Here is a 14,686-nt window from a genome sequence, read left to right on the forward strand (position 1 = left end):
TATGTTTCTATTGACATTCTTTCAGGGCCCATCGCTTCATTTGAATGGAATTTCTTATTGTTTGAGTCCTTTTGCCAACACGTCTGGATATTTATTTCACTGCTCTCTCCAGTAAGTGTCTTCCCACTTAGGTCTTGCATCATGGGATACATATTTATAAATACTAATCTTATGATTCTTTCTAGTGTATTTTAAATGGGTATGTGTGGTTTCTTCCCATGAAAAGACTGATCTCTCCTGAATATAAACAAGATCAAAATCATCCTATTTCTGTCTATAATTTAAACAGCTCAGTTTCCTTTATACAGAAATGGAATGGGCCAGATTCTGACATCAGTTTCATTCACTGATATAACTCTGGAGTAACTCCACATGGAATTACTTCATATTTGTGTAGAATTTGATGCACTTATTGCTGGAACTGTCCCATAAATATTGCAAAGGCATTTCAAACATGCACGAGCGATTCTTTCTAAGGTGAATAGAACAGGATCTAATATGATTCAAAACTCGGACATCTCCCTTTCTCATATGCTGAAAGGGGTCTTTTAACATTTTTAAACAAAGTAACAGCCACAGTAAGACCATGATGATTCTCACAGGAATCACCAAACTGCATCAGACCAGTGGTCTATCTAGTCTAGTGTCCTGTCACCAACAGTGTCCAGTACCAGATACTCCAGAAAACAGTACAAGAAACCATGCTTCAAGCAGCGTTTGGTGAGGTACTGATCCATCCTGCTGAACAGTTCATCTATTCTTCACCATCTGTCAGAATCCAAAGGATGATTTCCATTCCACTTAAACAGCTGCTAGCTGACAGAAGAATCCTAAAATAAGTACGTTCAATCCACATGTTGAATCCCCATCTTGGCAGAGAATAATATAGTCAAATCTATTGGTTTCCACTGAAAGGTATAAGGACATATCATGTCTTTTTTCTTTCCCTTAATGAGTACAGTGAAAAGGTTTATATTTCCTTATTTCTAAGAATTCATATAAAGAGAGAGCAAAATTTGATTAGCTTAAAAATCAGACTCATTTTTTCCTTTAATAACATCATGAGAGGAAGATTGGTCCTTTATCTTACACACAGCTCATCCTCAATTGTCTCAGGACTCAATTCAGCTTTCATCTTTGTTTGTCACACAAAGCCTGCTCCATTTTCCAGTGTAAGACATTGAGAGTAGAATAGATTGAAATATACAATTACATTTTTGCACAGTAACAATTAAAAAAAATCTGTATGAGAGAATTATTTAAGCAAGATGGTGTGCCTTTCTGCATCCATCCTCTGCCCCAATAATTGAGCAATCAAGAGTATTTTTGAGGGGAACAGGATCGCCTGGGAATGGCCAGGAGGATACTGAGCCTTTCATCTCTTTGCTGTTAGTTTGAACTATGGCTGCTCTGGTAGATTTTGACCTAATACGATAGTTGATCTGTGGCTTGTATGAATTAAATTGATGGTCTCAATCTAGGTCCTAAAGAACATGGGCTAGATTTAAGCACTCTTTCATGTGCCAGGCTTCCATTGATGCAAATTATAATGCATGTGTGAATTGAGCACACGCTTTTGAAAATTTGATCCCAAATGTCCCCATGGAAACCCCTCCACATAAACTGAAACTCCACTTACTGGCATTCTTTTGGACAGTCCCAGCAGACAAACCAACAATTGAATGTGCAGGATGGGGCGGGAGGGCTAAGAATTTTCTCACTCTTAGAGGATGAGATTCAAACAAGTCAGGAGTCAGACATATGGTACATTGGTGTGGGATTGTGGGAATGCTTGAATTTCCACTGTGAACTTTTTCTGCTGTTCTAGTGAGTAAATAGAATTTAATTTTCCACTGCAATCAATCTATCATGGATTACGTTAGTGACGTTTTGAAAAGCTGTTTACAGATGTTGCAACAGAGTGGGCTAGTTTTTGTCCATATTCCCCAAGCTTTCTTTAGACTATCAACTCTTCAAGACCTGTATTGTTTCTTTTCTGTTTGTACATCACCCAGCATGATGGGGCCCCAGTTCTGATCCATGCACTATCATAATATAAGTATTTACTACTATTGGTGGAAAGGCTGCGGGAATCCATGCTGGGGTTTCATGCCCTTCTATGTGCTGTAGCTTTGTGCTCTTAGAGGCTCCTCGCACTCCACCAGGTGAGGAGGTTTCTAGGCAAGGTGCAGCAAATGTATCCATGACAATGCAAGTCCCCTGTGAAGTGAGTGGCACAGCAATTACCGAGGCCTTTGCAGATTCCATGCTATATTGGTAGCTGTGGAACAGATCCAATGCAGCCTTGTGGCCTGGGACTGAAGGGGGAAGATTCAGCACCTCTGACAACCAAGGAATTTCCTTGCTCATAGCCTTACTTGGGATGTTCACAGGGAGCAGGATGTACCCCAGTGTTTAACCATAATAAAGATAAAATCCAAATCCCCTTCAAGATTGGACAGATGGATAAACAGAATGCTATATCACTTCCACTATTCTCCAAATAGCAGCTCGTGATTAGTATGCTCTTTAGTCAGTCATTGTACTCTGAAATAGACAATAAAAGATGAAGAATCATTGCATGTTACATTATACAGTCTCTGGAGTGCAGTTCCATGTAGGGCCATTTATGTCCTTAAAAGGAGACAGGTTTTAGTTTGCTGTTATGAAGGATGTTTAGTGATTTTATTGTATCAATGTAATTATAAATTATGTTTGTTTAGGACAGAGTCTGTTTTATGTATTTTCATTCATGGTTGTATTGTCTTTTTCACAAGGCTGAGCAAAATAAAACACAACTGTACATTTCTATAATCGGTTAGGCTATCAGTTGACAGAGTAAACAAGTCTACTTGCTACCTTCATTATCACGAAAAACTATTCAAATGTAAATAAAACCTTATGATAATTTCAGTGTAGTTAATTCAAGTTGGATAGCTTCACTTAGTTTTTTTTGTCTTGCTTGCCGTGAATGTCACTACTTTACATTCTACCATCAGAAGACGCTCTGAGACTCCACTCATTCATCCACAAAAAGATATCTGCTGCACATGACAATATCTGTTCAATGACATCATTAATGGTTTATCTGCGGTGGCCTTGTGGGAGCTCAGACAATACTGTATCATAACATGATCAAAATTTTAATGATTGTCCTTATTTGTTATGTCTTTTGTTCACGTTTCTACTGCCACTCTCCCCCAAAGAGGTGTGAAGATATTTGGCGTCTGTAGCTGCAGTTTTCCTTCTATCCTGACATTTTGCACAGTTTACTGTATATTGTACATGTGGGTTCTCATAAAAAATAAAATCAGTTAATTTGAGGTGTGTGGAATCCTGACACATTTTGGGAGATGGAGGAGGTTCAAAAAAAGGAGGATTTAATGTCGTCTGACATATCATGAGCACAATCCATAATAATTACACAATATATTGAAACATATTTTCCAAATCTACTTTCTAAACAGGCATAAAAGGCATTTTTCAAGCTACCAGAAATATGTCTGAGCTACTTGCAAGACTGCCTCCTGCTTCATGATCAAAGCATCATACAACAGCTGTGTTCCATGGAACAATAGAATTGTCAAGCATAAGAGTGGATTTGTAAGCTTGGGATATGGAGCCTTCTTGGCATCAGGTCCTTGTCTACGGAATTCACTCATGAAAGAGAGCAGTATGATCCTGAATCTCTCTGCCTTCAGAATGAAATGTAAGTCTCATTCTTTGTCTTAGCTTTCACTTAGAGATGGGTGTGGAATGAGGAGGGACAGAGAAAGTGGCAAACTCCTACTAATTGGGAAAGGGGAGGAAGAGAAACAGAGGACCTCATTTTTAAGCTCTTTTTTGAAAGCTGCCCGGACACTACACACTGTATAGACAGATAGGTGGATATGCAGGTAGATACAATAAGCCACTATTACTAATGTAAAATCTAAACTAATCTACTGTAGCTAACTTAGAAGGACCAACAGCTATATAAGAGAGCCACATTAAAAAGTCATCTAAATGGTCAAGTAAACAAGACCCAGGGTCCATCCCTGTTCCCATCAAAGCCAATGGAAATTTTATCACTCAGGACCTCAGTTAAGCTCCTTTGCCCCCACCCTGCCTACAAGGTTCATATACTTACATATGGGAACAACGAATTTAGGAAATTATCCCTGCTTGTGTATTCTTTAACTTGACTTTTGAAGTGGCCAACTGTTTTTCATGTTGCGTTTTTTTATACATATCGAAGCTTTAGTACAGTGGAGCTGTATTTTTGTCCGTCGTCCATCCCCCCTACCCCCGCCCCCGCAACTTGGCTCCTTTATAACATGTGAAATGTTTTGGATCAGAACTGCCTTTAGTAGAGAGAAACCAAAATCAGAGGCATTTGAGGGTTGTTTCAAATTCTAGGTCAGATCTGAAGCTGCAGCTTTCTGGTTCTGGTTGAGAGGTGGCTGAAATTTCCAGAGAATGGCCATTCTGATAGTATTTCTGCACAAGAATATGGAACCCCTCTTGTGAGGTTTCTCCCATTCAAAATGGTGGAAAGTTCTTAAGATCAATTGATTTAAAGACACTTCCACCATTTGGTGCGATAAGTTTGCAAGAACAGCTTACAGGTTTCAGCACCATCAAACCCTAAGCCCTGATCTGGTTTTGAACCAAACGTTCCAGCTCTGGATCCATGGGGGCGGGGCGGGGGGAGAAAACCTGGATTTGTGCTGGAAATGGCCCACCTTGATTATCATACACATTGTAAAGAGAGTGCTCACTTTACATAAGCTATTACCAGCAGGAAAGTGGGGTGGGGGGAGAGAAAACCTTTTGTAGTGATAAACACCCATTTTTTTCATGGTCTGTGTGTATAAAAACATCTTCTGTATTTTCCACAGTATGCATCTGATGAAGTGAGCTGTAGCTCACGAAAGCTTATGCTCAAATAAATTGGTTAGTCTCTAAGGTGCCACAAGTACTCCTTTTCTTTTTGCGAATACAAACTAACATGGCTGTTACTCTGAAACCTCACCTCTGCCCATTTCCAGGCTGTAACCTAATACATAATCAATCAACTTTATTTAATATTCCTGCGTGGCAAGATTATCCACACAATACTAGCTAAACTTCCAAAGCCCTGGCAAAGCAAGCACAAGGCTTGGTATAAAGTCTGGGGTGAATGCTTTGGGTAGTCTCTGCTATGGGTGTTCCAAACTTCTGATCAGAAAGTGGGAGGGAAAATCTTTCTAGCCCATCAGTTATGACTATAAATAAACATTTTATAACCATCCATTAATTATTTTAATCTCTTTGTGCTCTGTATGTGTGATATAGCCAAATTGCAGGTACATTGATGTAAATTTGGAGTAATGCCACTGAAATCAATGGAGTGTAAATGAAAGTGAATTCAGCCCAGAAGTGGTCTTACAAACCTCCAAAAGCTAGCAAACTCTTAAGAAGAGTTAACCCACCTAATTGTTAAAGGGGAAAAAGCAGTGGCTTTGGCACTGACCTTGAATTACTGTGTGTGGTCTGGTGTGTTTATACATACACACATTTTTCTTTAATAATTAGATGTTTTAACTCTTCTTTCAAGGGTTAGGGTCTCTTGGAGATTTGTATGAAAATTGTAACATTTATGGGCCAAATTCTGCTCTGATTTACAGCATTGATAAATCCTGAGTAACTCCATTGATTTCTATGGAGGTACTATGGGATTTACATTAGTAACTGGGAGCAGAATTTGGTTTATTTCTCCCACACAGCACACTGGTGTCAAATAATTCATTGATGATCATAAAATGTTAAATCACATAAAGCTTTTGGAGGTGTGCCCAGTTCTACAGCCATAACATAATATAAATGGTTATTAGTGAATTATATGGTACCTCTTGAAAACGTCTAGTTGCTTTTCTAAATTACAAAATTATATTGTAGATATAACAAGCAGCAAAATGGGACGTAATACAGCTGTCCTTATAATATGGCCAAAAGCACAATAGTACCCCAGCCAGTGGAAGTAGTGATGTCTACTTAAGCACCTAAATGTCTATCATGGTTGGAGGCAACAAGGAGTAAAGGTTGTCTTCCCCTTGGCTGTCCTGCAATTTCCCATAAAAATATCCTGACCTAATTTCAATTTCCAGGGTCAAGGCATACATTTTCAAAGTGGATGCTTAACTTTGATTTGTTTAGGTGCCTAATGTAAATAAGGATTTTGGGTTCATAATTTTACATGCCCACTATGAATATTTCAGCCAGAGGTTGTAATGAGTGTCCTAACCTAGATCCTCTGCCCCTCTTTCCCTATCCCTTAGCACTGTGCCCATGTTCCACATCTTTTTCCATCATCCTCATTCCCTTAACCTTGTCCTATGCTGCTGCTCCCTGCGCCAATCTCTGATTGTATTTGTCCTGAGGCTCTGTCCCATACTCTGGTACCCTGTTCGCCTTCATCTCCCAATCCCTTCCATCAGACTGCATCCACGCTTCGCTGTACTCCTAACCCCTATGCCTGATCCACTGACCCATGTCAGGTTATCTCAAGTGCTTATATACGAATGCACAAAGCCTTGGAAACAAGCAGGGAGAACTGGAGGTCCTGGTGATGTCAAGGAACTATGACGTGATTGGAATCACAGAGACTTGGTGGGATAACTCACATGACTGGAGTACTGTCATGGATGGTTATAAACTGTTCAGGAAGGACAGGCAGGGCAGAAAAGGTGGGGGAGTAGCACTGTATGTAAGGGAGCAGTATGACTGCTCAGAGCTCCGGTATGAAACTGTAGAAAAACCTGAGTGTCTCTGGATTAAGTTTAGAAGTGTGTGCAACAAGAGTGATGTAGTGGTGGGAGTCTGCTATAGACCACCGGACCAGGGGGATGAGGTAGATGAGGCTTTCTTCCGGCAGCTCACGGAAGCTATTAGATCGCATGCCCTGATTCTCATGGGTGACTTTAATTTTCCTGATATCTGCTGGGAGAGCAATACTGCGGTGCATAGACAATCCAGGAAGTTTTTGGAAAGCGTAGGGGACAATTTCCTGGCGCAAGTGCTAGAGGAGCCAACTAGGGGGGGCGCTTTTCTTGACCTGCTGCTCACAAACCGGGTAGAATTAGTGGGGGAAGCAAAAGTGGATGGGAATCTGGGAGGCAGTGACCATGAGTTGTTGAGTTCAGGATCCTGACGCAGGGAAGAAAGGTAAGCAGCAGGATACGGACCCTGGACTTCAGGAAAGCAGACTTCGACTCCCTCAGGGAACGGACGGCCAGGATCCCCTGGGGGACTAACATGAAGGGGAAAGGAGTCCAGGAGAGCTGGCTGTATTTCAAGGAATCCCTGTTGAGGTTACAGGGACAAACCATCCCAATGAGTCGAAAGAATAGTAAATATGGCAGGCGACCAGCTTGGCTTAATGGTGAAATCCTAGCGGATCTTAAACATAAAAAAGAAGCTTACAAGAAGTGGAAGGTTGGACATATGACCAGGGAAGAGTATAAAAATATTGCTCGGGCATGTAGGAATGAAATCAGGAGGGCCAAATCGCACCTGGAGCTGCAGCTAGCGAGAGATGTCAAGAGTAACAAGAAGGGTTTTTTCAGGTATGTTGGCAACAAGAAGAAAGCCAAGGAAAGTGTGGGCCCCTTACTGAATGAGGGAGGCAACCTAGTGACAGAGGATGTGGAAAAAGCTAATGTACTCAATGCTTTTTTTGCCTCTGTTTTCACTAACAAGGTCAGCTCCCAGACTGCTGCGCTGGGCATCACAAAATGGGGAAGAGATGGCCAGCCCTCTGTGGAGATAGAGGTGGTTAGGGACTATTTAGAAAAGCTGGACGTGCACAAGTCCATGGGGCCGGACGAGTTGCATCCGAGAGTGCTGAAGGAATTGGCGGCTGTGATTGCAGAGCCATTGGCCATTATCTTTGAAAACTCGTGGCGAACCGGGGAAGTCCCGGATGACTGGAAAAAGGCTAATGTAGTGCCAATCTTTAAAAAAGGGAAGAAGGAGGATCCTGGGAACTACAGGCCAGTCAGCCTCACCTCAGTCCCTGGAAAAATCATGGAGCAGGTCCTCAAAGAATCAATCTTGAAGTACTTGCATGAGAGGAAAGTGATCAGGAACAGCCAGCATGGATTCACCAAGGGAAGGTCATGCCTGACTAATCTAATCACCTTTTATGATGAGATTACTGGTTCTGTGGATGAAGGGAAAGCAGTGGATGTATTGTTTCTTGACTTTAGCAAAGCTTTTGACACGGTCTCCCACAGTATTCTTGTCAGCAAGTTAAGGAAGTATGGGCTGGATGAATGCACTATAAGGTGGGTAGAAAGCTGGCTAGATTGTCGGGCTCAACGGGTAGTGATCAATGGCTCCATGTCTAGTTGGCAGCCGGTATCAAGTGGAGTGCCCCAAGGGTCGGTCCTGGGGCCGGTTTTGTTCAATATCTTCATAAATGATCTGGAGGATGGTGTGGATTGCACTCTCAGCAAATTTGCGGATGATACTAAACTGGGAGGAGTGGTAGATACGCTGGGAGGAGGGATAGGATACAGAAGGACCTAGACAAATTGGAGGATTGGGCCAAAAGAAATCTGATGAGGTTCAATAAGGATAAGTGCAGGGTCCTGCACTTAGGATGGAAGAATCCAATGCACCGCTACAGACTAGGGACCGAATGGCTAGGCAGCAGTTCTGCGGAAAAGGACCTAGGGGTGACAGTGGACAAGAAGCTGGATATGAGTCAGCAGTGTGCCCTTGTTGCCAAGAAGGCCAATGGCATTTTGGGATGTATAAGTAGGGGCATAGCGAGCAGATCGAGGGACGTGATCGTTCCCCTCTATTCGACATTGGTGAGGCCTCATCTGGAGTACTATGTCCAGTTTTGGGCCCCACACCACAAGAAGGATGTAGATAAATTGGAAAGAGTCCAGCGAAGGGCAACAAAAATGATTAGGGGTCTGGAACACATGACTTATGAGGAGAGGCTGAGGGAGCTGGGATTGTTTAGCCTGCAGAAGAGAAGAATGAGGGGGGATTTGATAGCTGCTTTCAACTACCTGAAAGGGGGTTCCAAAGAGGATGGCTCTAGACTGTTCTCAATGGTAGCGGATGACAGAACGAGGAGTAATGGTCTCAAGTTGCAGTGGGGGAGTTTTAGATTGGATATTAGGAAAAACTTTTTCACTAAGAGAAACACTGGAATGTGTTACCTAGGGAGGTGGTAGAATCTCCTTCCTTAGAGGTTTTTAAGGTCAGGCTTGACAAAGCCCTGGCTGGGATGATTTAACTGGGAATTGGTCCTGCTTCGAGCAGGGGGTTGGACTAGATGACCTTCAGGGGTCCCTTCCAACCCTGATATTCTGATTCTATGTCAACTCAGCTGTATCCCTGCCACTGTCCTCTTCCGACCCTTATACTCACTTCTCAGTCGCTGGTCCTCCACTCCTGTGTGCCTGTACTTGCCCTGGGCCCTAGTGTGCCTGGAACCGCTCTTTCGGATCCTGTGTGTCAGAAACCTGTCACTCCTCCTTGTCCTCTGCCCAGTCCATATACCAGATCCCCTGTATCCCTCCTGCCCCGTGTCCCTGCCCCCTACTCCCCTGGCCTGCCCTGGTGTCAGGTCCCCCATGTCCCTTCCCCTTGTATTCCCCTCACTCCAATGCCAGGTCCCCTGTGTTCCTTCCTGTCCCATGGTTCCCCACCCTGCCCCAGTGCCAGGTCCCCCGTGTCCCTGCCCCCTGGTCCCACGTCCCCTGTGTCCCTGCCCCTTGCTCCCTGCCCTGCCCCAGTGCCAGGTCCCCCATGTCCCTGCCCCCTGTTCCCACGTCCCCTGTGTCCCTGCCCCCTGGTCCCCAGCCCTGCCCCGGTGCCAGGCCCCTGTGTCCCTGCCCCCTGTTCCCACGTCCCCTGTGTTCCTGCCCCTTGCTCCCTGCCCTGCCCCAGTGCCAGGTCCCCCATGTCCCTGCCCCCTGTTCCCACGTCCCCTGTGTCCCTGCCCCCTGGTCCCCAGCCCTGCCCCGGTGCCAGGCCCCTGTGTCCCTGCCCCTTGCTCCCCGTCCCCGCGGCGCCCGCCTCTCCCATTCATTCCGCCTCGTCACCCCGGGCAGCTCTGTGGCTGGCGGTAGAAGCAGCCCACGGTGCCCGGGGCCATAAAGCCCGTCCCGGAGCCGGAGCCAGCGAGTCCCCAGCGCCGCTCCGCCCCCGCCTGCCCGCTAGCGCCGGGGAGCCGCGGCCGCTCGGCCTCGCAGGACCCTGCCCGAGCGCGCCTCCGGGCCGGGGATGCAGGGGGACGGCGGCCGGGCGCTGCGCTGCGTGCTGGCCGCAGTGGGGCTGCTCTCGGCGCTCAGCGCCGCGGGGACGCTCTTCCTCCTGGGCCAGTGGAGGGAGCTGAGCGCGGCGCTGCGGGAGCTGGAGGCTGCACAGCCCCAGGGGGGAGACAGTGACAGCATCCTGCGGTCCCTCCTGGGCCCCACCGCCCCAGGGGCAGCGGCCCCAGGGGCCGCCCGGCACAAGAGGAGCCACCGCGGAGCGGCCGCCAGGGGCCACGTTCGGGCCGAGAACGATGAGTTGCTCATGATGATGACCTACTCCATGGTGCCGGTAGGGTGCGCCCCTAGGGGTAGGGGCTGGGCCCTGAGAGCATCTCCAAGGAGCTGGTGTCAGGGGAAGAGTCCATCAGAGGTTCCACCAAGAGATAGGGTCTGTGGCCTAAGGTGGAGTCCCCAGGGCATATCTGCTTCCCTCCCCCAAGGGAAGGGCTGGGTCAAATTCTCTCCCGGGGAGGCGCTGCCCTGAGAACTTTACTAGTGAAATTCACCAGCTTATTGGAGGATGTTTTAAGAAATAAATGTTAACATGAAACTTAAATGAAGAGTGGTGGGACTTTCTCCCATCTCAGGAAAAGTGTGTGTATGTGTGAGTGAGGAGAAACAGTGACCCCTGCAGCAGGGCCGGATCACAAGACTGCCTAAGCCACCCTAACCTCCAGCACCTATGGCCTTTGTAGTAGTTGGTTCCATGTTCCCTTAATGATCTCTCTAGTGTTCCACTGTGATGGTCCTTTAAGATCTTTCTCATCTTTGTTCCCAAATCTGAAAAAGCAGGTGAAATTTACAGAATTGCAAAGCAAATCTCATCTGTTTCCCATATCATAGAAGTCAGAGATGAGAAAAGACTGTTTGGTTGTTTGGTCAGCCCCTGCCCTTGCAGGGATTGTGTTCCCTACAGGATATATCACAATGTTTTGTTCAGTCTAATTTCCATGAAAAATTAACACTGGTTATAGCCTGCAAATATTAAGGCAGAGAAATCCATAAAACAGACTATATTGTTTTACAGGTTGTAACTAAAGTTTTTTAAGATGACTACTGTGCAGACAAAATAAGAGCAACAGCTTTTAACGGGATCTGATAGGATTCCCAATTTTGCCTGAAAGAGGTGGCTATTTTAATTGTTATTTATTTAAAAAGTGCAGTATTGGATTCAGTTAAAATACTACAGGAAGCTTTCAAACTAGTTACAATATGTGTAAAAAAGAGACCTTTACAAATAAATTCAAATAAAATGACAATTTTCAGGAATTTAAAATTCTAAATATTTTATTATTACACCACTAGTTTGAATCTCATTGTATAATTCAGAACAATTAATTACAGTCACACACATTTCCACTTTTTTATTATTAGGCATATTAGTCATCCCTTTAGCAGCCCATTCCATCAAAACCTTATTCACTGAGAAAGCTTTAAAATCAGTAAAAAGAAAAGGAGTACTTGTGGCACCTTAGAGACTAACAAATTTATTTGAGCATAAGCTTTCGTGAGCTACAGCTCACTTCATCGGATGCATTATGTACTCCTTTTCTTTTTGTGAATACAGGCTAACACGGCTGCTACTCTGAAACCTGTTGTTATCTAAAATCAGTGGGATTAGTGGCATGGGTAAGGAAAGCAGGATTAGCCTTTTGTTAGTGTTGGGCCAGATTCTGAGGTCTTTTCTCAGGCAAAACGGCACTGAATTTCTCACACTTCAATGGGAATTTTTCCTGAATATGGGGTTCCACTCACGTGCATGAGTGTTTCTAGAACAGGGGCTCTAGGGCCTGCTTCTACTGTATCTACTCAGTAAAAAATACCATCAACATGTGGGAAACTCATTGTGAGTTTTGCCTGAGTAAGGACTGCAGGCCCTGGTTCAAAAATAACAAGAAAAGGCAAATCTGACGCCCTCTCTCCCCTTACTGATGTAAATACTCCCAATGACTTTAAGGATTACTTATGGAAGTAAGGATTTTCAGTATTGCCACACTAAACGCGGTAACTGTTATGCTTAATAAACTATTGGCATTTGTATTTATGTAAATGTTATCACTCTAACAACTGAATTTAATGAGATTACTTGCAAAAAGTGACTCGTGTAATTATGATAATATAGAAGTTTATTGGCTTGACATTTTTAACAGAAGTACTTTTGATTTTTCTTTTGCATCAGAATGTTGTGTGACAAGTTCTTGATTAAAGGTACAAAACACAAAGACTTATGCAGTTAAGCAGCTTATGTTATATTTTCTCATATTTCAGAACAAATGTTAGGAAGATCAGGTTTGCGTATATTGTCTTAAACTCTTTTTATTGAAAAAGAAATCCTTTGCATAAGATCATATGGTTTTTACTAGAACATTTTACTTTCTGTAGCCTTAAAACCATTTTGGAAATATCATCTCATATTTTTACTTAGTGATGTACAAATGAAAGAGAAATACTGTAAGTGAATGAATCTACTTTGCATGTTTGCCAGTTAAGAACATTTTTGTTCTGTCTGATCTGAAATGCAGCTTGGAATCTGAAAGATCCTCAGAAAAAATTAACACATGCTAATTGTCAGCACAGGTCTGCAGAAGAAGAGGGCCTGATCCTGCTAGGTGTTGAGCACCCACCGATGTGAGTGGAATTTGAAGGAGTTTGGTTCCTTGCAGAAGTACTCAGCACCTTGCAGGATTGGCCCTCAGAAAGCCCCTTCAAACTTAGAACTAAAAATCTGCATGCATAGTCCCATTTACCCAAGGCAGACAGTCCTTATGAAGAATTCTCTGGCAAAGACAAGGAAGTCAAGATCTGATATTTCTAAGGTAAAAACAATCAAGAAAAATACTTTAAAAAGATGTTTGAGTCATATGCTTAAAGTTAAGCAGGTATTTTAGGGCCTGATCCAAAGCCCACTGAAGTCATTAGAAGGATTTCCATTAACTTAAATAGACTTTGGATCAAGCCCTTAGTGCTTTGCTGAATCAGAGCCTCTAAAGGAAACTTTGCCTCAGTAGAAAGTATCATATGATGTTGTCCACTTGGTGTTTATTGGCACTTCAGACAGTTGTGCTCTTTGCCTTGATTGTGTGAGTAAGAGTGGCAATATCAAATAGGTAGACCAGTGGTTCTCAAACTTTTTTTTTTTTATGGACCACTTGAAAACTGTTGAAGGTCTCAGCAGACCGCTTAATGCTCTTTCCAAATGTTGTTTGTACTGTCAGTTAACTACTGTAAAGCGCTTTGGATAAAAGTGCTATATATAAAATAACCTTAATAATTAACGTTTTTTTGTTGTACAAATAAAAGCACACAACTCATATTTTAATATTAGTAGTCTTACCTTTCTAATGTGTTGGATGTGCCCTCTCTCCCCTGCCACAGCAGCCCCTGAGCTGGGGCTGGGGAGGAGGGGGGTCTCTCCCTCTCTCCCCCACCGCAGCAGCCCCCAAGCTGGGGCTGGGAAGTGGGGGCGGTCTCTCCCCCTCCACAGTAGCCATAGAGCTGAGGATGGGAAGGAGGGCCGTCTCTCCCCGGCAGCCGCAGCTCTGGAGCTGTGGAAAGTCGCCTCTTTCTCTGGCTGCTGCAGCCCTGCATGTCCAAAATTCCCACCACCCCCTCTTCTCACCCCACTGCTCACTCCCACCTATCCCCATTTTTTACCCCAAGGCCACCACCTCACCTTATATCTTTTAGTCTTTTCCAGGATCCAGGCACCTAATTAGTGGAGCCACGCCTGTGCGACTCCACTAATTAGGTGGGTGGTCCTTCATTCTGTTGTGTGTGGCCGCCAAGGCATGCACCTTAGAGGGAACTATCTGCGGATCACCTGAATGGAGCTTGCGGGCCACTGGTGGTCCACGGACCGCAGTTTGAAAACCTCTGAGGTAGACCATCATCTTGAGCAGCAACATCTGGGCCAGTAAACCATTCAGTTAGTGTTCTGTGTGGATGACAGTGAACTAGTAGGGGTGGTGTTTTGCCAGTTTGTCTAAGGCTGCAGAACCCCTAGACCTGATCTAGAGAGAAAAAAATGGAAGGCAGTGGTTCTGATAGGTGAATAGCATAGCAAAGCAAAAAACAAAACAAAAACAAAACAAAACAAAACACCAAACCACCGTTGTGTCCCAGATCGTTTTTGTTTATGTATCCTGAGTTTTTATTTTAAATTATTTATAAAGACAGCATCATACTTTGTTTTAAAAACTGACTTGACTTGTGTTTTTACATTAGATATATCAGGTCTTGAGTTCCTTGATTTTGTTGAAGAACTCTTTGAAGCCTGGTATCTCTCTCACTTTCTGTGTTTGGAGTTCTCTCCTTTTTCTTTTTAAACCAAGTTTAAAGTGAGCCTAGAGTGGATGAAAAGGGCTGTATTGACAGCCATGGAGACAGAA

General features: G+C 44.1%; 1 protein-coding gene across 1 annotated transcript in view; it reads left to right on the top strand.

Annotated features, from left to right (window-relative positions):
- The first annotated feature begins 10,266 nt into the window (after nucleotides 1–10,266).
- GLDN (gliomedin) overlaps nucleotides 10,267–14,686 on the top strand; it is a 33,883-nt gene continuing 29,463 nt past the window's right edge. The window contains exon 1 of the mRNA XM_077829052.1: nucleotides 10,267–10,587. Coding sequence (XP_077685178.1) covers nucleotides 10,267–10,587 — 321 coding nt within the window. The remainder of the gene's footprint in view (nucleotides 10,588–14,686) is intronic.

The sequence above is a fragment of the Eretmochelys imbricata genome, chromosome 10 (genome assembly GCF_965152235.1).
Source record: "Eretmochelys imbricata isolate rEreImb1 chromosome 10, rEreImb1.hap1, whole genome shotgun sequence".
NCBI lineage: Eukaryota > Metazoa > Chordata > Testudines > Cheloniidae > Eretmochelys > Eretmochelys imbricata.